Source organism: Neovison vison, chromosome 7 (assembly GCF_020171115.1).
Source record: "Neovison vison isolate M4711 chromosome 7, ASM_NN_V1, whole genome shotgun sequence".
Lineage (NCBI taxonomy): Eukaryota > Metazoa > Chordata > Mammalia > Carnivora > Mustelidae > Neogale > Neogale vison.
In genome coordinates, this window is record NC_058097.1 from 200,996,882 (window position 1) to 201,019,575 (window position 22,694).

Consider the following 22,694-nt stretch of genomic DNA (forward strand, 5'->3'; position numbering starts at 1 on the left):
AATCTTCCTTGTATGTGTGTATGGCCAAGACTTAAAGAAATCCCATTAGACTCTGAAATAGAAAATATACCGGTATAGGTATATTCCACTAATGAGTGGAAAGGCACCAAGGAGTGCTATAGTGAATAAAGGTGTGCATTCATACGCTCACGCGCCACACACACACGATTTACATGACCTAGGGTGAAGGATGGCCCCGTAGGGGAGAAAGGAAAAGTAGTTAGAGATGATCAAGAGGGAGGGATGCCTCAGTGCCTTAGTTGGTTAAGCATCTGCCTTTGGCTCAGGGCAGGATCAGGGTCCTGGGAAGTCCCAGGATCAAGCCCTGGCAATGGGCTCCTTGCTCAACAGGGAGTCTGCTTCTCCCTCCAGCTCTGTTCCCCCTGCTGTGTTCTCTCTCCATCTTTCGCTCTCTCTCAAACAAAATCTTAAAAAAAAAAAAATTTTTTTTTTAAGATTATCAAGAGGGGCTTATAATTTGATTAGATGGAATCTTAGTTCTCCCTGTATTAGAAAATAATTTCTTCCTGGGCAATTGGGAAAAAAGTGAATAAATCCATGGTTTTAAACTCAAGTAGAAAATCAGAATGTGTATGTTGTAGACAATAGTAATAATATAATTATAGTATTAATCTAATTCTGTTGGGACAGTGAATAAATTTCCACTTGAAATCTCAGCCAAATAAGAAAGTAGAGCTTTGGGGAACCTGGGTGGCTCAGAGGGTTAAGCTACTGCCTTCAGCTCAGGTCATGACCTCAGGATCCTGGGATCAACTGCAGCATCAGGCTCTTTGCTCAGCAGGGAGCCTGCTTCCCTCCTCTCTCTGCCTGCCTCTCTGCCTACTTGCAGTCTCTGTCTATCAAATAAACAAATAAAATCTTTTAAAAAAATAAAATAAAATAAGGTATATTTGAAGTTGTCAATGGGAGAGTTATTTTTTGCAGAAACCAAAAATATTTTCTTAGACTTGTACATCCATTGTATAAAGCCAAGTAAAGAACCTTAAATTTTTGTAGGCAGTTAATTTAGGGTGGAAGGAGTCCAGAATAACATTTTAGATGTAAATAATCCTGAAAAGCATAATAAAATGACCCTTTTTTATTTGGAGCCCTTAGAAAAAAATGAAAGAGAGAGAGAGAGTGTGTGTGTGTGTGTGTCTGTTTATCAGGGTATTAGGCAAACTTATAAATATGTGCATTAAATTTGCCACTAGAGAATGACTAAAACAATACTAAAATTAATATAAGTAAATTTTACTGAATTTTAATATGATTTTTCATATTGATTGATTGATTATAACTTATTTGAAAATAGGTATTGGTAGAGCCTGACCTGATACTCTTCTTACTCAGTATCTCTGTCCCATCTAACATTTATAATTACTTTGAGACCAGGGTTATTTTATTTTATTTATTTTATTTTTTAGTTATTTCCGCTAACACTTCTGATCTAAAGGTAAATGATTATTCAGATCTTCAGTCTAAAATTTGTACGCCATGTGTTATGGTCCCAACAGTGGACTTTAAAAAGATGTTCATTCACATCTCAGCATTCTTTTCAAGGTGAAAGGTCTTTGAATAGATAGCTATGATTTGGAACATATTCTTGTTTAAAGCCCTGTAGTTTCGGGGTGCCTAGGTGACTGAGTCAGTTAAGCGTCTGCCTTCTGCTCAGGTCATGATTTCCAGGTCTTGTGATTGAGCCCTGCATCAGGCTTTCTGCTCAGCAGGGAGTCTACTTCTCTCTCTCTCTCTCTCTCTCTCAAATAAATAAAAATTCTTAAATTAAAAAAAAAAAAGAAGCCCTATGGTTTCAAACAGTAAGATAATGGTAGTTCCTCTCTGTAAAGTCCTTTATGAAGAAGGCCTAAGGATTATCCTGCTGTCTCCATCAGTCAGCGGCTGTTTGTTTCTGGAGCAAAATATGGGTACTGCCTTCAGGTGGGATGGATAGGGAGATAAGAAAAAGATAGAATTATCTCTGGAAAAAAAGAAACCAGCTGGTTATACAGTACTTACAAAAGTATCATTTAAAGGTAAAAGGCAAGCTGTTTCAGTCCCCAACATGACCTACTTTTGAAAATATTCATTCTCTGTAAAGAAAGACCTCTTGAGTCTAAATCACACGGGTTTCTTGTTTTGTTCATTTAAATATAAGAATCTGCCAGAGGCTAAATGTTGGGACAGAGGAATAAAGGAAAGAAAAGGCAAATGAAAAAGGGAAACGAGCACAAGTAAGAGTTTGGGCTTTCCTTTCTGGCTCTTTAGTTTGTGTGGAGCAGTAGGATTTGGATGGCTGAATTACTGTCATAATTGGGAATGGAACAAAGTTCTTCATTTTTAGCCGATTGGTGTTGCTGGGCTTCTTTTGAATGTCAAAGTTAAAGATTTCTTCCTCATGTGCTGTTCAGTCTGTCGGTCAAGTCTCATCACAGAAGGATCAACTCCTCACCTTTGTGATTTCAAAAATAGTACAGTGGTCCTGGGATAATGATATGGTAGCACATAGTTGAAACTTTCTGGGTACTTTTATGCTATATCATTTTCCTTGTATATAATTCTAGAGGCCCACCAGAGCTTTTTTTTTTTAAGTAAGCTCCACACCCAGAGTGGAGCCTAACATGGAGCTTGAACTCATGACCCCGAGATCAAGACCTGAGCTGAGATCAAGAGTCAGACGCTTAACGGATTGAGCCACCCAGGCACACTATAGAGCTACTTCTAAAAAATTCTTTTATATTTTGTTGTTATTCCATTCAGATCCCAATCACCTCTTTTCCTTGTATTCTCAGATAAACATCTCTTTTTAGAGGGGAATACTGAGAACCACAGGACCTTAGACAAGACCATTTGGTTCCAACATCTTAAGAAGCAGCTGAATGTTAGAAAATGAGAAGTGTTAGATTCACATACTAGTCAGTATGGAAACCAAGTTCCTTCTTCTGTACTACATTACTTTTTTTCCAGCTTGAACTCTTGTTCCCCTATCCTCCTCCTCATCAGCAACTGCTTATTTTTCTATGGAGAAAAGTCCCTCAGTCAGGCTTTTGTTCTTATTACTCTTTGAAATGCCTAGTATTGTGGTCACCGGATATCCATTTTCTGTCTTCTGATTTTTTTTATTTTTTAATTTATTTATTTGACAGAGAGACAGACAGAGGCAGGGGGAGTGTGAGAGGGAGAAGTAGACTTCCTGCTGAGCAGGGAGCCTGATGCAGGGCTCGATCCCAGGACCCCAGGATCATGACCTGAGTCAAAGGCAGATGCTTAATACCTAAGCCACCTAGGCGCCCCATTTTCTGTCTTCCGTTTATTCTACTTCCCAGCAGTGTTTGACACATCATCCTAAGCACTTCTTCTCAAGGTTTGTGAGGGCACATCCTCTTCCTACCTCACTGGAAGCTTTTTCTTCTGCCAGATTTGTATGCATGCATCGGCATGGCCACGGTTCTATCTTTGGCCTTGTCTCTTTTTTATCTGAACTTTTCTCTGGAAGATCTCAACCATTCCCATTCCTCTAAATACCATCTTTATGCCATGACTCCTGAATCTCTGTCTGTAGCCTCATCTTTCCCTTGAGCTCAAGGCTCGTATGGCCAGTTGCCTACTTTAATTTTTCCACTCAGATATTAATAAACGAAATAACCTTCTGACTTTTCTGCCTTATTCACCCCTAAACTTCCTCTTGTCTCCCTCATCTCAATAAACAGTAATGCCATCCATACACTCAGTTACTCAAGCCAAAAACCTATAAACATGTTTGAGCTTCCTTTTCCTCCATAGCCTGCATTCAGTCCATCAGCAAGATCTATCAGTTCTACCAAAATGTTCCTGAACACCCTTCTACCCATCCCTCCCACTACTACTACAGATCAGACCTTCCTGTCCTACCTGTACCACTGCAGCAGCCTCTTAACTGGTCTTCCTGTTTCTATCCTCCCTTTTCTGTAGGCCATTATTCACATAACGGTAGGATGATCTTGCATAAATCATTTTACATCATCCCCTGGTTTATAATTCTTCATTGGCTTCCCACCATCAAGTAAAGTTCTCTGCCTCATAGCCCAGCCTCCATTTGCTTTTCTCGCCCTCACATCTTGCTGCTCCCCTCACTCCCTGTGCTCCAGACGTGCTTGCTTTCTTTGTTTCCGTCATATCCCAAATTCATTTTATGTTTCAGCCACATGCTCTTTATAGCTTTACCTATATGTATATTCCTAGATAATTAGTAGTTCATCTTTGCTTGGTTTTGGATTTGTCGTAGTGTCGTACTATATGTGCTTCTGCAGCTTGTTTCTCAGTCAGTGGTGTGTTTTGAGATTAATGCATGTTGAAGTGTAAGCTTAGTTCGTTCATTTTCACTGCTGGATAGCACTTGATTTTGTGTTTGTTTGTTTGGGAGGTTTTTTGGTTTGTTTTTAAAAGATTTTATTTATTTATTTATTTGACAAAGAGACACAGCGAGAGAGGGAACACAAGCAGGGGGAGTGGAAGAGGGAGAAGCAGGCTCTCCTCTGTGCAGGGAGCCCGATGCGGGACTCGATCCCAGGAAGCTGGGCGCATGACCTGAGCCAGAGGCAGACACTTAAGGATTGAGCCACCCACCCAGGAGCCCCAGTCCTTGATTGTTTAAGTACACACCAGTTTATCTATGTGGTCTTTCACACCGGGTACATTTGGGTTCTGATAAGCATAATACAAGCAATACCTAATTTATAGAGAACTTCCTGTGGGCCAGGCACTGTTCTCAGGGCTTTTGTATATATGAATTTCACAACTGTCAGGTTGATATTACAGGCCTCATTTTGCTGATGACAAAACAGAGGTGTAGGAAGATGAAGTAGTTTACCCAAGGTTGTATAGGTTCATGAGCGCTCTGAATGCTTTTGTATGTCTTCTGGTACACAAGGGTCAGAGTTTCTCTAGGAGAGAAAGTGCTTGACCACAGATTTTACACATGTTCCTCTTCATGAAATGATGCCTAGTAGTTTTCTAAGTGATTGTACCAGTCATACTCCCACCAGTGGCATATGAGTTCCCAATGCACCACATCTTCACCCACATTTAGTTTTGCCAGTTTTGTGGGTGTAAATGATATTTTGATTTCAATTTGCATTTCCCTGATTCATAATGAGGTTGAGCATATTTTTGTGTATTTATTAGCCATTAATGTTTCCTCTTCTGGAAATATAAAACATCTGTTCATGTTTTGTGCCCACATTTCTATTTGTGAGTCTTTTACTTATTGAATATAATTCTTTATATTCTAGACCCTTTGTCAATATTATGAGTTTCAGATGTCTTCTCCGAGTTCATGACTGGTGTTTTAACTCTTTATGATAGCTCCTGATGAAGAAGAATTCCTAATTTTAGTATGGAGTTATAGTTCTCGGTGTTTTCAGTGTCTTTTTTTTTTTTTTTAAGATTTTATTTATTTATTTATTTGGCAGAGAGAGAGAGATCACAAGTAGGCAGAGAGACAGGCAGAGGAAGGGAGAAGCAGGCTACCTGCTGAGTAGAAAGCCTGATGGCGGTCCTCAATCCCAGGACCCTGAGATCATGACCTGAGCCGAAGGCAGAGGCTTAACCCACTGAGCCACCCAGGCGCCCTATTTTCAGGGTCCTGTGTAAGAAATCCATCATTGGGACGCCTGGGTGGCTCAGTTGGTTAAGCAGCTGCCTTCGGCTCAGGTCATGATCCCGGCGTCCTGGGATGGAGTCCCACATCGGGCTCCTTGCTCTGCAGGGAGCCTGCTTCTCCCTCTGCCTCTGCCTGCCATTCTGTCTGCCTGTGCTCGCTCCCTCCCTCTCTCTCTCTGATAAATAAATAAAATCTTAAAAAAAAAAAAGAAATCCATCATTGCCTCAGAGTAGGAAAGATAATGTCCCGTATTTCTCATATAGTTTTATATTTCACATTCGATCCACCTAGAGATTATTTCGTATATGTAGTGTGAAGTGTGGATTCGATTTCCCCCTTCTGTAGTTATTCTTTTCCCAGTTGTTGAAATACTGCTCTTATTATAAAGTTTCTGTATAATTATAGCATTTTTTCTAGGCACCCTGGTCTGTTCCCTTGACCTTTATATTATTTCGCTAACACTACCTCAACTAATACTGCTTTTTGATAAATCTGTTTATCTGACAGGCTAATTTACCCACCTTGTGTTTCTTCTTCAAGAATGTCTTGGTTCGGAATGCCTTTGGCTCAGGTCAGGATCCCAGGATCCTGGCATTGAGTCTGTATGGAGCCTGCTTCTCCCTTTCTGCCACCCACCCTGCTTGTGTGCTCTCTTTCTCTCTGTCAAATAAATAAATAAAATCTTAAAAGAAAAAAAAGAAGAATGTCTTGGGTTTTTTTGGCCTTCTTCCTTATAAATGTTAGAATTAACATCTATGGAAAATTCTGATGGAATTTTGATCAGTCTTGTATTTTGTTTATCAATTTGGAAGGGAATTAAGATCATGATGCTAGAATTTCCCTTATGCATGAGCATAGCATTTCTTTTATTTGTTTAATGTCTCAAAACACTTATGCATGTAGAACATATCCTACAACTCCATGAGGCCTTGGTATCTTGCAAAGGAAGGCAGTTTAAAGTAGTGGTTAAGACCAAAGGTGCTGGAACCAGACTGCTTGGGTTTAAATCCTCCTTTAGCTGCTAACTGTGTGGTCTTAGGTAAATCAGCTTCTCTGTGCCTTCATTTCCTCATCTGCAAAACAAAGCTAACTAGAGTTTCTATTTCCTGGAGCTACACAGTAAATGCTCAGTAGTTGTTACCTCTTACTATTGCTGTTTTATCTCAGGTGTCTTTTTTTGTTTGTTTGTTTGTTTGTTTTGTTACTTTGTGTATAGTATCTTTTTTAAAAAATGTGTTTTATTTCTTTGTTTCTGGTGTTCAGAAATACAGTTGATTTTTGGAAATCTAGCAACCTGGTTAAACTCTCATCAGTCCTACTGGGAATTCTTCCAGATTTCCCAAATATCATATATCAGCCTGCAAATAATGACTTTTGTTTCTTCCATTTTAATTCTTACATTTTTGTGTTTTTGTTTCTGGGTTTTTTTTCCCTCTCTTACTGAGCTAACATATAACAGTATACCCTTGAATAGAAATGGGAATGTGGATACCTTGTCATATTCTTGGATTTAAATTTTTTTTTTTTAAGATTTTATTTATTTGGGGCACCTGGGTGGCTCAGTGGGTTAAGCCGCTGCCTTCGGCTCAGGTCATGATCTCAGAGTCCTGGGATCGAGTCCCGCATCGGGCTCTCTGCTCAGCAGGGAGCCTGCTTCCTCCTCTCTCTCTCTCTCTCTCTGCCTGCCTCTCTGCCTACTTGTGATCTCTGTCAAATAAATAAAATCTTTAAAAAAAAAAAAAAAGATTTTATTTATTTGACAGAGAGAGAGATCACAAGTAGAGAAGCAGCGGGGGTTGGGGGTAGGTGGGGGGGAAGCAGGCTCCCAGCTGAGCAGAGCCGGATGTGGGGCTCCATCCCAGGACCCTGGGTTCATGACCTGAGCCGAAGGCAGAGGCTTTAACCCACTGAGCCACCCAGGCACCCCTATATTCTTAGTTTTAAAGAAAATATTCTAGGGTCGCCTCAGTGCTGCAGTCACTTAAGGGTCTGGCTCTTGGTTTCCCCTCAGGTTGTGATCTCAGCCATGTCCAGTCATGGGTTGGGCTCTGCACTCAGGTGCACTAAGCGCCGAGTCTATTTAAGATTTTCTCTCAAACCCCACATGCGCACTCTCTCTATAAAATAAATTTTTAAAAAAGAAAATGTTCCGGGGGCGCCTGGGTGGCTCAGTGGTTTAAAGCCTCTGCCTTCGGCTCAGGTCATGATCCCAGGGTCCTGGGATCGAGCCCCGAGTAGGGCTCTCTGCTCAGCAGGGAGCCTGCTTCATCCTCTCTCTCTCTGCCTGCCTCTCTGCCTGCTTGTAATCTCTGCCAAATAAAATAAATAAAATCTTTTTAAAAATTTTTAAAAAAAAAATGTTCCGATACTTCACCATTAAGGTTTTCACTGTGGATTTTTGGTGCATATCCTTTATGTCAAGGAATATTTCTTCTTTCTTTCTTTTTTTTTGTTTTTTGTTTTTTGTTTTAAGACTTAAAAGAGGGAGGGAGGGAGAGCAGGGGTTGGGTATAGCAGGTGAGAGAGAGAATCCTAAGCAAGCTCGAGTCGCAGCACAGAGCCTGACCCTGAGGTCATGACCTGAGCCAAAATCGAATCGGAGGCCCAACTGAGTCACCCAGGGACCGCTACATTAGGTTTTCTCATGCTAAGGCATTCTGGTATTTGTGTATTTAACCCAAATGGGTCATGGTGTATTTTTTAGAATACATTACTAGGTGTAGTTTGCTGATATTTTGTTTTGAAATTTTGCATTTAATTTAATTTAATTTAATTGTAAATTAAATTGGCTTTTAGGGCGCCTGGGTGGCTCAGTTGGTTAAGCGACTGCCTTCAGCTCAGGTCATGATCCTGGAGTCCTAGGATCGAGTCCCTTATTGGGCTCCCAGCTCCATGGGGAGTCTGCTTCTCCCTCTGACCTCCCTTCTCATGCTCTTTCACTCGCTCTCTCTCAAATAAATAAATAAAATCTTTTAAATAAATAAATTGGCCTTTAATTTTTCTATCTTGGGTAGTAAGGATCTATATTAATTTTATGAAATGAATTGGAAAGTCTTCCCTTTTTTGATCCTCTGGAAAATGTATATAAGGTTAAAATTATCTCTTCTTGAATGTTTGATAGAATTCACCTCTAAAAAATTACCTAGACTAGGTGTTTTCTTTCATAGAAGAGCTAAAAATTACTGCTCAGTGTCTTCCCTAGTCATATATGTTATGTTGTTTTTCTTTTAGGAATCTGCCTTTTTCATCTACAGTTCCAACTTAATTTGCATAAGTGGTTTGTGGAATGCCCTTGTGAATTTCTGCTTTATCTGGAGTATGTCCTTTTAAAAACAATTCCAGATTTCTAAATTTTATTACTAAAACTTGGATTTTATTTTCTATTTTATGAAATGTGTCTTATCCTTTCCATTTTCTTTTAGGTGTTTGGCTTTAATTTTTTATTTTAAGATTTTATTTTTTTATTTTAGAAAGAGAATGGAAGCAGGGGACAGACATGGGGAGAGAGAGAGAGAATCTCAAGCAGACTCCCAGTAGAGTACAGAACACCACACAGAGCTCAACGCTAGGCTCGATCTCACTGCCCTGAGATCATGACCTGAGCCGAAATCAAGAGTCTGACACTCAACCGACTAGGCCACCCAAGTGCCCCCAGATGTTTGGATGTATTTAACTGTTCTTTTTCTATAAATGTCCTAATGGCTGCTTCGTTCATTAATTTCAGCATTTCTTCTTATCTAATATAATCTAATATAACCATGTAAGAGTATTGTTTCCTTCAAAAAATAATAATGAAATAAAATTTCCTCTAAGAATCTCCTTAGTTTTGGGGCACCTGGGTGGCTCAATGGGTTAAGTCTCTGCCTTCAGCTCAGGTCATGATCTCGGGGTCCTGTGATCAAGCCCCGCGTTGGGCTCTCTGCTCAGCAGGGAGACTGCTTCCCCCTCTCTCTCTGCCTGCCTCTCTGCCTACTTCTGATCACTCTATCAAATAAATAAATAAAATCTTTTTAAAAAATCTCCTTAGTTTTGATATATAATGTTTCATTAATGTTATTCTTTTTTTTAAGCCTTTTTCTTTTTTTCCTTCTGAATTGGTGGAGGGTTTTTCCTCACATTTCATATAAACTACAAGTTTGAAAGACAGGTATTCCATTTTTACTTTCTTGGTGATTACTCTCAAACTTTGAATGTAAAAACTTAGAAGAGTTTAATGTTAGGGGACGCCTGGATGGCCTAGTCGGTTAAGCGACTGCCTTCGGCTCAGGTCATGATCCCTGGGTCCTGGGATCTAGTCCCAAATCCAGCTCCCTACTCAGTGGGCAGCCTGCTTCTTCTCTGCCTGCCACTCCCCCATCTGTGCATGCTCTCTCTCTCTCTCTCTCTTCTGACAGATAAATAAATAAAATCTTTTTTTTTTTTTAAAGATTTTTTATTTATTTATTTGAGAGAGAGAGACAGTGAGAGAGAGCATGAGCGAGGAGAAGGTCAGAGAGCGAAGCAGACTTCCCATGGAGCTGGGAGCCCGATGTGGGACTCGATCCCGGGACTCCAGGATCACGCCCTGAGCCGAAGGCAGTCGTCCAACCAACTGAGCCACCCAGGCGTCCCAAATAAAATCTTTTTTAAAAAGAAAGAGTTTAATGTTAGTTTTCCATTTTTTCCCTCTGAAACAATTCAGGGAACTTTAAAAATTCTGACTTGAGTCAGTTCCTGTCATGTCCATGCTGTAATATTTATAGTTTGTAAATCAAGCATAGGCATTCTTGTTTCATATTAGCCATGTTTGTCTTAATTTATCTACAGTTTTACAGTTTTCTTTGTCTACCATTTCTTTTCCTTTCCTTGATCTTTTAGGACCATTTTCTTATTTTTACAGTTATCCTTAAGAAGTAGCACTAATGTTCAAACCACCTTCCAAGGCACCCACAGCGATTCCCCTTCCTGGGATCGACACTCTTCGGTGGTTCCCTCCCACACTGAATAGGGCTGACCTAAACCAGGAGGACATTCGGGAAATGATGGAATGTGACTTCTGAGGCTGGGTCATAAAATGCATTGTGCCTTCTGCCTTGCTCTTTCTTGGAACATTCACTGTGTGGGGAAGCCAGCTGCTATGTCATGAGATTGTGACTCAGCCCTGGGAGAGGAACTGTGGCCACCTGTCAACTGCCAGTACATGTAAAGAGCCACCTGGGAAGCAGATCCTGCAGCTGTGGGCCAGCTGAATTGCAGCCCTGGCCAACATCCTGACTGCAGCCTCATGAGAAACCCTGAGCCAGAACCATCCAACTCAGATGCTTCCGAATTTCTGACACACAGAAACTGTGAGATAATAAATGTGTATTATTTTAAGCCATTTGCTTTGTTACATAGCAGTAGATAAAGAATACACATTGATGAGAGTCTTTTGCTAGTAAACTGTCAGTTTTTGTTTCCTGAAAGTGTTTTAATTACCCGTCACTTCTAAAATATATTTTATCTGTGCATACAATACTGTAAGGGGTGAGATAGAGAGCCATCGTTGTTTTTATTCAAATAGCCAATTTTCCGGTACTATTTATTAGTTGAATAACTCATCTGTTTCTTGCATACATTAAGTTTTTGTTTATACTTGGATCTAATTTTGGACTCTGTTCCTTCTGTTGATCTCTTTGTTTATTTTTTCCCCAATACCTCGATGTTTTCACTATTGGGGCTTTAGAATACATGTTAATATCCTATTGGATAAAGCCCTCTTCCTTTACTCTTTTTTTCCCCAAAGTTTCTTGGCATCTGTCTTCTTCCTCCCTTCCTTCCTCTTTCCTTTCCATCTTCCCTCCCTCCCTGTCTCTTTTTTTTTCTTTCCTTTCCTTTCCTTTTCTTTCTTTCTTTCTTTACTATGAAATTTTTTAAACCCACAGAGAAGTAGGGAGAAGGATCTAATGAACCCCCATGTATATTCATCTCCTAGATTGAACAATTATTAAAATTCTTTCTGAAGTATTTTGAAGTTAATTACAAAATCATTTCCCCCTTGAATACTGCAGTGTGCCTCTCTACTTACTTTTTAATTATATTTAATTATTGATTATTATTTGCATTAAGGACACTTCTATATATTTATTTTGATATTTTCATAATGATTCTACTAGTTTTTTGGTTGACTCTCTTGGGTTCTAGTACAGTCATATATCAGCAAATGGGAATTGTTCTTTGTCCTCCTCTCAGCATTGATATCATTTCTTTCTTTTTTTAAAAAATTATTTTATTTTATTTATTTATTTTAGAGAGACAGTGAGCACGGTGGGGGTGGGGGGCTGGGGGGGTGTGGGCAGAGGGAGAGGATCTCAAGCAGACTTTGTGTGGAGTGCAGATCCCAATGTGGGGCTCAGTCTCTCAATCCTGAGATCTTGAACTGAGTTGAAACCAAGAGTGGGATGCTTAACTGCCTAAGCCACCCAGGTGCCCCAGTATCAGTTATTTCTAATTATTTCAGCCAGCTTTCAGGAATAGCAGAGATAGACCTTTGTATCACTCCTGTCTTCAGAAGGAATACTGTGGTCTCTCATCTTTACTCCTGATGCTCACTATTTATGGAAAGTATGTTTTTTAACTTTATGTTCAGGAAGTATTTTTCTATTGATGTTAAAATTAATTTTTAAATTAAAAAAGTTTTTAAGGAATCTCTACACCCAGCATAAGGCTTGAACTCACAACCCTGAGATCAAGAGTCCCATGCTCTAAAGACCAAGTCAGCCAGGTGCCCCCAAGGGTCTTTTTTAAAATTAGGAACATAGGGGCACTTGGGTGGCTCTGTTGGTTGAAAGCAGAACTCTTGGTTTCAACTCAGATCATGATTTCATGAGCTATAAAATCCAGCCTCAGCTCCACACTCAGTGGGGAGTCCGCTTGAAGTTTCTCTCCCTTTATCCTTCCCCTGACACACGCTCTCTTACTCACACTTTCTCTAAAATAAAGAAATTTTTTTAAAAAATAAATAAAGTTAGGAATGTATGTTGAATTTATCAAACACCTTTTTAGTATCTCATAAGGTAATTACATTTTTTCCAAAATTATTGTGATAAAATGTATTAACAATCCCCTAATATTCAACCATGCTTGTCTTGGGAGTCTCCCTCAGATATATTTTTGTTTTAATGTATTTTATTGGTTCTTGCCCCTGACTCAGATCACTTATTTTTGGCTGGACCGAAATTTGGAGGGTTTTTGTTTTGTTCTTCCCACACACCTCTTCTGCCTCTATCCCTGAAACACATGGATTAAGGGGCTGTCATATTGAAGGACTATAATTTAAGTGACTAGTACATGTCAGATGCTGATGGTATGTAGGGTTTTTTTGAGCAAAGGTTAAGGAAGGCACTCAGCCTTTCTCAACACTTCTGATACACCAGGCTCTGTGCGTAGGTACTTTTCACACTTGTTAGTGCACATACTAGTTCTGTTTTACAGATGATAAACTCACATGTAAGTCTGTTCGAAATTACTGAAGGAGCTGCAGACATTAGAATTTCTGTGTGTAGTTTTAGTAGTGAGACCCCACCTTCCTTTCCCCTCAAGAAGATTGTCATTAAGGAAATTGTAGGAAGGGGGGAAAATGTTATAATCTTGTTGATATGTGCAAGTAGTTGGTATCTGTATATATGTAATGTATATGTATATGCATATGTGTGTATGTATGTAATATGTATATATGTGCATATGTGTATGTGTACGTATGTACATACATACACACATATATGCATATACATATACATTACATATATACAGATACCAACTACTTGCACATATCAACAAGATTGTGTACATATGTAATAAATAAATATATATATACTTTTTATATTGTGCCAAAGTAAACGTATGCTAAATAACTGAAAATTAGGGGTTTACTTATAGACTTTCGTACCTCTGCTTCACAGAAAGTCACATCCTATGGCTAGGGAATAAAACATGCCAAAGCCTATTCCTAGGTTATGTTTTTTGTTTGGATCTGAGTTTTTTCTCATTCTCTTGTGTTTCCCCATCTGAACAATGCCTAGTTCCATCTGATTTCTTTGTGAGACGGTTATGGACAGGAATCCTTTTTTTCCTTTTCCTTTTTTTTTTTTTTAAGATTTTATTTTTGTATTTGTCAGAGAGCAATCAGAAGCAAGGAGAATAGCAGGCAGAGGCAAAAGCAGGCTCCCCACTGAGCAAGGAGCCCAGTGTGGGACTCGATCCCACGACGCTGGGATCATGACCTGAGCTGAAGGCAGACACTCAACCAACTGAGCCACCCAAGCATCCCAGGAAGTCTTTTTTCCTTTTACCCAATCGTTGTAAAATCCATTCCTCTCTACATCTTACAAGCCTTTTCATTACTAATGTTGTTTGTTTGTTTGTTTGTTGAGAGAAAGGTCTTTCGTGCCCATGTGCAGGGAAAGGGTCCGAGGGAAAAGGAGAAAGAGAATCCCGAGCAGGCTCCATGCTCAGCACAGAGACCTGCCTGCGGCTCGGTCTCACAGCCCTGAGATCATAACCTAAGCTAAAATCAAGAGTCTGACAATCAACTAACTAAGCCACCCAGATGCCCTGACTTACTAATTTTAAAATAATACTGCCTTAATTCATTGTTTCACAGTCTATGCTATTTTATGTAAAATTATAACTTCAATGTCTACATATTCAAGTCACTTCTTAAGCGGTAAAATTACACAGCTCAGACATTTACCTTTTGTGTTATTGTCACTGAAGTTCATCCAGACATCTACAAGTGCCCTGTTAAAACTGAAGCAATTGTAAAAATGAAGATTACTCTCACAAAGGAAAACTTTTCCTTAAGTTTTTTTCTTTTGATTTGCTCTTTGTCCTGATAAATGCTTTTGCAGAGAGAAGGTAGAGCTTCTTCTTCCTATTTTGTGATTAAAGAACTAAAGGGGAGAAAAAATTGATTTGTTCATATAACATAGTCATTTCTTCGTAGGAGCAAAAAACATCCAGGTCACTTGTCTTCTGGTCCCAAAAGGACTGTCAGTGTGATTCAGAGGCCAAGTGTGCAGTGTTTTATTCCATCTGGATCTTCATTTCTCCTTTCTTCCATCTTTCCTGTCCAAAATGTGGCCACTTTACTCTTCATGGATACCCTGGTTGAAAGGAGTTTGGGGAGTAGGGGTGGACTATGACTGTTTTTCTTTTGGCGAGTCTCTCTAGTTCTGCTTGGCATGGAGTAAGTTTGAAGCAGCTGTGAAGTACAGGTTGGGGACCATTTGTAGATGACATTTAAGGCTGTTTCTCCTTCATCTTATAGTGAAGCACAAAATAGAATAATTTAGAAGGTTTCAAAAGACTCTTGTTATATTTTTATATCATTCTCTCTCAACTAACTTTACTTGCAAGTAGACAGTCTTACTCTCTCAGATTCAGTCAGTTGGGATCTAAAGAAAATTTCTTGAGAGAATTTACTTGGGCTCAAATGGTATGTCCTCACTGAAGCTGTGAGCTAAGGAAGAAGCTCTCACGTAATGTAGTACTTAATTTTGTATGCACCATTACATTTGTTAGATAATTGTTTGATATACTTAAATCCTGTCCTCTCAACTAGATTATAAACTGCTCAGAAGCAGAGAATGTGCCTCATTTTTCTAAGTACCTTATAGCTTCTAGTGTAGAGCTAAGTACAGTGAAGATATATACAGTAAGTGGTTGATGGAAATCTTGCTGTGCAAAAAGAAAGTCTTTAAGCCAATTATAGACTCCATCAGTGTCAGCTCCGATGGTCCTAACTGTTGATGACCACAGCGAGGGTGTTCTCTTCAAGGACTTGAGGGCGTATCAAGTGGAAAGGAAATGACTGGGACACAGGGAGTGAGAGTAGAGGCCAGCAGGAGCTCCCTCCCTGTTTAGAATGGCAGTTGCATCACTACCTTTATTGGAACAAAGTCAATCTCCCCAAAAAAGGAGATCAAACACAGGCTTAAACAGTGAACAAATAAGAATGATCATGATGACGATGACTGTTGAAGTGTAGCAGTTACAGCATCTCACCATATGCCAGGCCCTGTTTTGCCTTCCATTCTCTCAGTTAAACCATAGCACATGTTATTAAATAGGCACTGTCGTTATCTTCATTTTATGTGAGAAAATTGAGACACAAAGGTCACCAAAGTTTGCCCAGCAAGGAAAGACAGGGGTGGAATCAGGAAAAGACCAAGATGAAGAAGGAAGAAACACTTTGAGTAATCAGGGGACCTTGATTTGATGTTTCATTGTTTTATTATTATTATTGCTAGACTTCACTAGCATTTCCAAATGGAGTCTTAAAAAATGACAATAAATGAGTCCGATTACCAGTATATTTTCAAAGTGCCTTTGCAGAAGGGAAGATTATTTTGGGGCTGAATAACTTGGGATCCTCCTTTATAAGTGCATTGGATTCCAACAATCTTTATGATACACATTATGAAAAGCAGACTGTTGACTTCTTTGAGTTCTAGCACACAGATGTGCATCTTTCTCTGTCTGGCCTTTCACTGACATACCAGAGGTGGATTCTTGGGGAACCCCAGCCACACGGTTCCATTGAAACCTCCTTTGGTTAAAGACTTTTACCTAGAACTGTCCTCTTTTCTCATCCCTAGATGAGGAGACAAGTAGGGAGGTAGGTACAGAAGAACCCTCACCCAGTTCACGTGTTCCCGAGGTGGACCATGAAACTGGCTTCCAACCCACTGTATCACAGGGATTCCTAGTGAGCTTTCTGAAATGCCGAAGTCTAGGAATTTGGTTCTTCAAAGGATCATGAAAAGAACCTTTTTTTCTTTCAACTTTTGAGATATCTTGCCTTCCTTCCATAAGGATGAAAGCTAGGATTTCTTGATAAGGCATCACCCTTTAAAATGGACTTTTGGGGGCATCTGGCTGACTCAGTCTGAAGAACATGTGACTCTTTTTTTTTTTTTTTTTTTTTTTTTAGATTTTATTTATTTGTTACAGAGAGAGGGAGAGAGAGCACAAGCAGGGGGAGAAGCAGGCTCCCCAGTGAGCAAGGAGCCCAACGTGGGACTCAATCCCAGGACCCTGGGATCATGACCTGAGCTGTAGGCAGACATCTAACTGACTGAGCCATCCAGGTGTCCTGAGTATGCGACTCTTGGTCTTGGGGTCATGAGTTCGAGCCCCACACTGGATGTAAAGATTGCAAAAAAAATAAATAAACAAACTTTAAATAGATAAAGTAACTTTGGGAATAATTCAACTGATTCTCTCAAAAGTATTTGAGAGCTGGGGGATGAACCCTAACACCTGGAGAATCTGTTTGCGGTATATCACTTAAAAATAAGTTTACCTACATAAATAATCAGGCACGTGGGCGGCTCAGTGGGTTAAACCCTCTGCTTTCGGCTGGGGTCCTGGTCAGATCGGGCCCCGAATTGGGCTTTCTGCTCAGTGGGGAGCCTGCTTCCCCCTCTTTCTCTGACTGCCTCTCTGCCTACTTGTGATCTCTGTCTGTCAAAATAAATAAATATTTAAAAATCTTTAAAAAAAAAATAAGTTTACCTGCATAAATAAGAAATTCAAAAGAAGATACTTATGTAAGATAGTTTATTTCTTTCTCACTTAAAGAAATGAAAAATCCCGGGGCGCCTGGGTAGCTCAGTGGGTTAAGCCTCTGCCTTCGGCTCAGGTCATGGTCTCAGGGTCCTGGAATCGAGCCCCGTATTGGGCTCTCTGCTCAGCAGAGAGCCTGCTTCCTCCTCTCTCTCTGCCTCTCTGCCTGCTTGTGATCTCTCTCTGTCAAATAAATAAATAAAATCTTTAAAAAAAAGAAGAAGAAGAAGGAACAGGGCACCTGGGTGGCTCAGTTGGCTAAATGACTGCCTTCGGTTTAGGTCATGACTCTGGAGTCTGGGATTGAGTCCCATGTCAGGCTCCCTGCTTAGCAGGGAGTCTGCTTCTCCCTCTGGCCCTTTCCCTGTCATGCTTTCTCTCACTCTCAAATAAATAAATAAAATATTTAAAGAAGAAACAGTTTAGGGGCATCTGGGTGGCTCAGTTGGTTAAGAGTCTTCTTTCAGCTCAGGTCATGATCCCAGGATCCTGAGATCAAGCCCCGTGTCAGGCTTCTTGCTCAGCAGGGGGTTTGCTTCTCCTTCTCCCTCTGCCCCTCTCCCCTGCCTATACTGTCTCATGCCCGTGTGCATTCTCTCTCTCTCTCTCTCAAATAAATAAAATATTTTTTTAAAAAAAAGTTTTATTGACGTATTGACATACAATAAAGTGCACATATTTAAAGTGTACAATTTGACAAGTTTTGACAAAAATACATACTTGTGAAACCATCACCACAGTTAAGAAAATTAACATATCCATCACCCCAATATTAGTACCCTTTTGTAATTATCCCTTCCCACCCACTCTGTGTTGGGGTTCTACAGGACCACCACTGGGTGCGATGATTCCTGAGAAGACTCACAAGACTCAGAATACACAGTCATAGTCACAGCTATGATTTATTTCTTCAGAGGGGTACAAAAGTGAAGTCAGTGAAGAGAGAGGGTACATGGGCAAAACCAGGTGTAAGCTTTTAAGAATTTTCTCCCAGTGAAGTCGCACAATATACAGTGAATTGTGAACTAAGAAATGTTACCAGGGGGCGCCTGGGTGGCTCAGTGGGTTAAGCTGCTGCCTTCGGCTCAGGTCATGATCTCAGGGTCCTGGGATCGAGTCCCGCATCGGGCTCTCTGCTCAGCAGGGAGCCTGCTTCCCTCTCTCTCTCTCTGCCTGCCTCTCTGCCTACTTGTGATTTCTCTCTGTCAAATAAATAAATAAAATCTTAAAAAAAAATTAAAAAAAAAAAAAAAGAAGAAATGTTACCAGGGAAGCTCATTAGAGACCTAGTGCCCAGGTTTGTACTGGGTCTGGTCAGTTGCGTACCCTCTTCCAAGCACATAGCAAAATTACAGGCCACCGGAAAGAAAGTTACACCTATGGCTTGTACTGTATTTTCTGTTGGACAGGAAGTTTACTACTGGGGATATTGGGATGGAACTAGGATTGAAACATATTTGTGCCTTTTTTTTTTAAGATTGTATTTTATATTTTTCAGAGTGAGAAAGAGTGAGCATAAGCAGGGGGAGCAGCAGACAGAGGGAGAAGCAGGCTCCCCCCTGAGCAAAGAACCCTATGTGAGACTTGATCCCAGGACCCCAGGATCATGACCTGAGCCAAAGGCAGACAGTTAACTGACTGAGCCACCCAGGGGGTCCCACAGATTTGTGTCTTTATATTTGCTCTCTCTAGTGCCTTGCCTCCCATCCTCTCTCAAATTCATTCCATTTAGGCCTTCATCTTCACTCTTCAGTCGAACTGCTCTTGTTTAGGCCCATGTGACTAAATTCAGTCATCTCTTCTCAGTCTTTGTCTTGACCCCACAGCAGCATTTGATCCAGCCAACCGTTCTCTCTTGGCTTCTAGAATATCACATTTACTCGGTGTTCCCCCTGCCTCCCTGGTTGATCCTTCTTGATCACCTTTGCTAGTTCATCACCTTCACTTCTGTCTTTAATGGTGACATATTCGTGAGCTTAACCCTTCTTCTCTTTGTGTACGTCCTCGTTCTATGGATCCTCTCATGCAGCCTTGTGATTTTAAATTCCATTTGTACGCCACACCTGCATATTGATGTTTTCAGTCTGGAGACAAACTTGATATCTAACTCTACTCAGCGTGTCTACTGAGAAGTCAAATAGACAAACTTAGAGTGTCCAGAATTGAAGTCTTAACCTTAAACTCCTCAAACCTGCTTTACCCAGAGTTTTCCCCACCTTTCCAGAGGATCAGGCCAAAAACCCAGGAGCTGACGTGTATCTTCAGTAATGTATCCAAAATTCAAACCATTTTTTACCACCTCTGCTGCTGCCATGCTTCTACCACCCTCTAAACCACTAATAGTCTACTGCTTGCACGATGACAGCTGCCTTCCAACTCAGCTTTTCCCTTCTCACCTTCACTTTCCTTCTTTCTATCCTTATAGGATGCTAGAACAGCTAGAAGTGGGGTACCTGGGTGGCTCAGTCAGTTAGGCAGCTACCTTCAGCTCAGCTCATGATCTCAGACTCTGTTGTTGGGTTCTCTTGGGAGTAGCTGGGCATGGGAATAGGAATATAATTAATGTCTACTAATAAACTACCAAATGGTTTTCTTGAGTAATTGTATGATTTTACACTCTTACCAGCCACATGGGGGACTTCAGGTTATGCCACAGCTTCACCAGCACTTGGAATTCTTAAAACAGGAGTGTGATCAGGGAAGGACCCTTCTGTTTAGGCCTTGGATTCTGTATTTTAACTGCATAAGAAATACTCAACCAATAAAACATAGGGCAACAACAAAACATAGGATCGGAATCTACCTTAGCCTCTTATGAATTATAACACCTCCAGTCAGAACATCTTGCCAGACTCAGGCTTAGTTACCTCAGAACCGTCTGGGACTGTTACAGTCAACTGTGTGTGAGTGTGGGTTTAAGGAGAAATGTATCTTATTTCCTTGGAGCATTTCTGTTATATTGAAATATATGTTGAAAATATTTACTTGGAATTAAAATAATTTCTTCGAACTTTCTAATAAAGTACCTTGTAGTAACTTGAATTGGGTTCTGGGCTAAGACAGGCCTAAATTTGCATCTTGACTCGGCCTCTTTTGTGTGATCTTGGTCAAGTTTCTTAATCCTTCCGACATCCTCACACATCCATACCTGCCCTTGGTATACCTACCCATCTCCCTGCAGAAATTGCTCCCCATGTATCAGAAGTAGAAAAGTGTGTAAGTTTAACTTGAGATAATTGAATATCCACAGCAGTTCATGGAATATTGTATCTTTTGACAATTCTCAAGTATCAGAATTAAATAGAAGGATGCTCTTTCACTAAAGGCGGACACAGATTGGCATCTGACATTCTTTCCTTAGGTAAAGCAGTGTTTCCCCAACATCATCTATCACTTTTCTCCTAAGTTCCTTATGTTTGACTGGATTGCCTTTCTCAAAATTTTTCTAGGCTGTTCAGCTTGACCCTGAAGAAACTTGTCATGCTGAAAGAAATGGACAAAGACCTTAACTCAGTGGTCATTGCTGTGAAGCTACAGGTGAGTTGACCAAGATCGTTTGTTCAGGGTCCAAGGAAGCTGGATAACTTTTTTTTTTTTTCAATTTATTTATTTTCAGAAAAACAGTATTCATTATTTTTTCACCACACTTTTGCCTGCTGTTGGGACTCCAGAAATACTGCTGGGGGGCTGCCTCTTCCCTCCTTCCCTTCCTCCTCAGCCAAGCAAGAAACAGTAGTGTAAAATGACTGAGTTCATGAGAACTAATGAGTCCCAGTTCTGTCTCTTAGTTAAACCGCTCAGTTTCTTTAAACCTTAGTTTCTTTATCTGAAAGTTTAAAACTTGGTCCTTCCTGCCTTGCGTATCGAACAGGATTAGTCTGACGATCAGGTGATACAGATGGTTAAGTGTGTGATAAATGATTCAGAAATTGCTGTGGTGGCCAATGCCTGTTTCAGTGTTTCTCTTCGGGTTTCTGGGTCCAAGGAAATGCATGGGTTGAAGAAGCACTTTGGAGGTTTTCTATAAGGTAGAAGAAATTTATAGATTATTGTTTCTGACTTGGCAATGAAAAATTTACTGGAATAATTTAACTTCTGGGTAATCCACCCATTAAATTGCTTATACTTACTTGGTATCTTCAAGGAACCCAAAATATAACAAACATTCATACTCTTAAGCATTCCTGAAGTTCAGAAAAGAAGGGAGAACTGCACTGTGGGAATGTTAAGGAATTTACCTGTTGCCAGCTAATTGCCAGGTGGCAGAAGTGGTACAAGAAACTAAAGAGCAAGTAATTTATATATAGTCATCAAACTCCACGATGAGGCCTTCCTTAACTGGTAAGTCCTTCCTAGTGATGACTCCCTAGAGCTCACTGAGATTCTGGAGTTGTTAAATAATGACTGGATTCCTCAACTGAAGAGTGGTGTATTTAGTGAATTCTTACTCATTGAAAATAGTGAACTGTATGGTCACGCCCTACCAGCCAGCAGATTGTATTAGCTAGACAGCTGTGGTGCAGCGGTGTATTGTTCCAGTACTGGCTTCACCGGACTCCACGTCTATAGCACTCACAGTGCGTGTACCATGCCCTGAGGTCCTCAGCTCTCTTTCTGAGACAAATACATTATCTTAATTTCGTCCTCAAAACTTAAGGCATTTTTAATTACTCCTTATGAATATCTGCATGTCTCACTTTATATTCTGACTCCCTGTTCATCTTTGTACATAATTCCTCCCAGTTCTGTGAAACATTCCCAGGCACCCTACATTGAGAAAGCAAGTATGGGGTAATGATGTGTAAGTAGAGACTTCCAATGTCTTTGCTTCATGTCCCGCTTTTGCACCCATTTCTAGGTCATGGGCAGGGTTCCAGTTTTCAGGAATTGTTGCTTTGCTAAAAGCTGTTGCTTTCCAATGCAAACACTGTTAGTATGGTTTGGAAGGTTCCCCACTGCTTTTGCCATCCCCGCAGTCAAATGCCTTTGCCAAAAGAAATAATTTCCTTTATTTCCTGATTAAATATTTAACATTCTGTAAAATTTAAAATTATACCCCAAAACTATAAATATCCTTAATTTTTTATTGCTTTACTTCCAGGCAGCTGGAAGTAATTACAGATGTTATCACATTCGTTTATCCAGTGACTCGTTTATTCATTTTTTCATTCATTTAATACATTTTTATTGAGCATCTATTATATGCAAAGCATTGCTCTACACACAGGGATTACAGCAGTGAGAGGATAAAACAGAGGGAAACATGCATAAAGCCCTTTTTTTAAGATGTATTTATTTATTTGAGAGAGAGTGCATGGGGACGGGTTGGGGGGTGAGGACAGAGGGAGAGCAACTCTCAAGTGGACTTTCTGCTGATTGTGGAGCCCGACGCAGGGGTTGATCTCATAACCCTGAGATCATGATCAGCTCATGAGATCATGAGTTGAAATCAAGAGTTGGACACTTA

General features: G+C 40.2%; 1 protein-coding gene across 2 annotated transcripts in view; it reads left to right on the forward strand.

Moving 5' to 3' along the window:
- Positions 1 to 22,694, forward strand: part of PACS1 (phosphofurin acidic cluster sorting protein 1) — a 141,884-nt gene that overhangs the window by 82,447 nt on the left and 36,743 nt on the right. For both annotated transcript variants that reach the window (XM_044259730.1, XM_044259731.1), the window contains exon 2: positions 20,677 to 20,764. In XM_044259730.1, the coding sequence (XP_044115665.1) occupies positions 20,677 to 20,764 (88 nt within the window). The remainder of the gene's footprint in view (positions 1 to 20,676; positions 20,765 to 22,694) is intronic.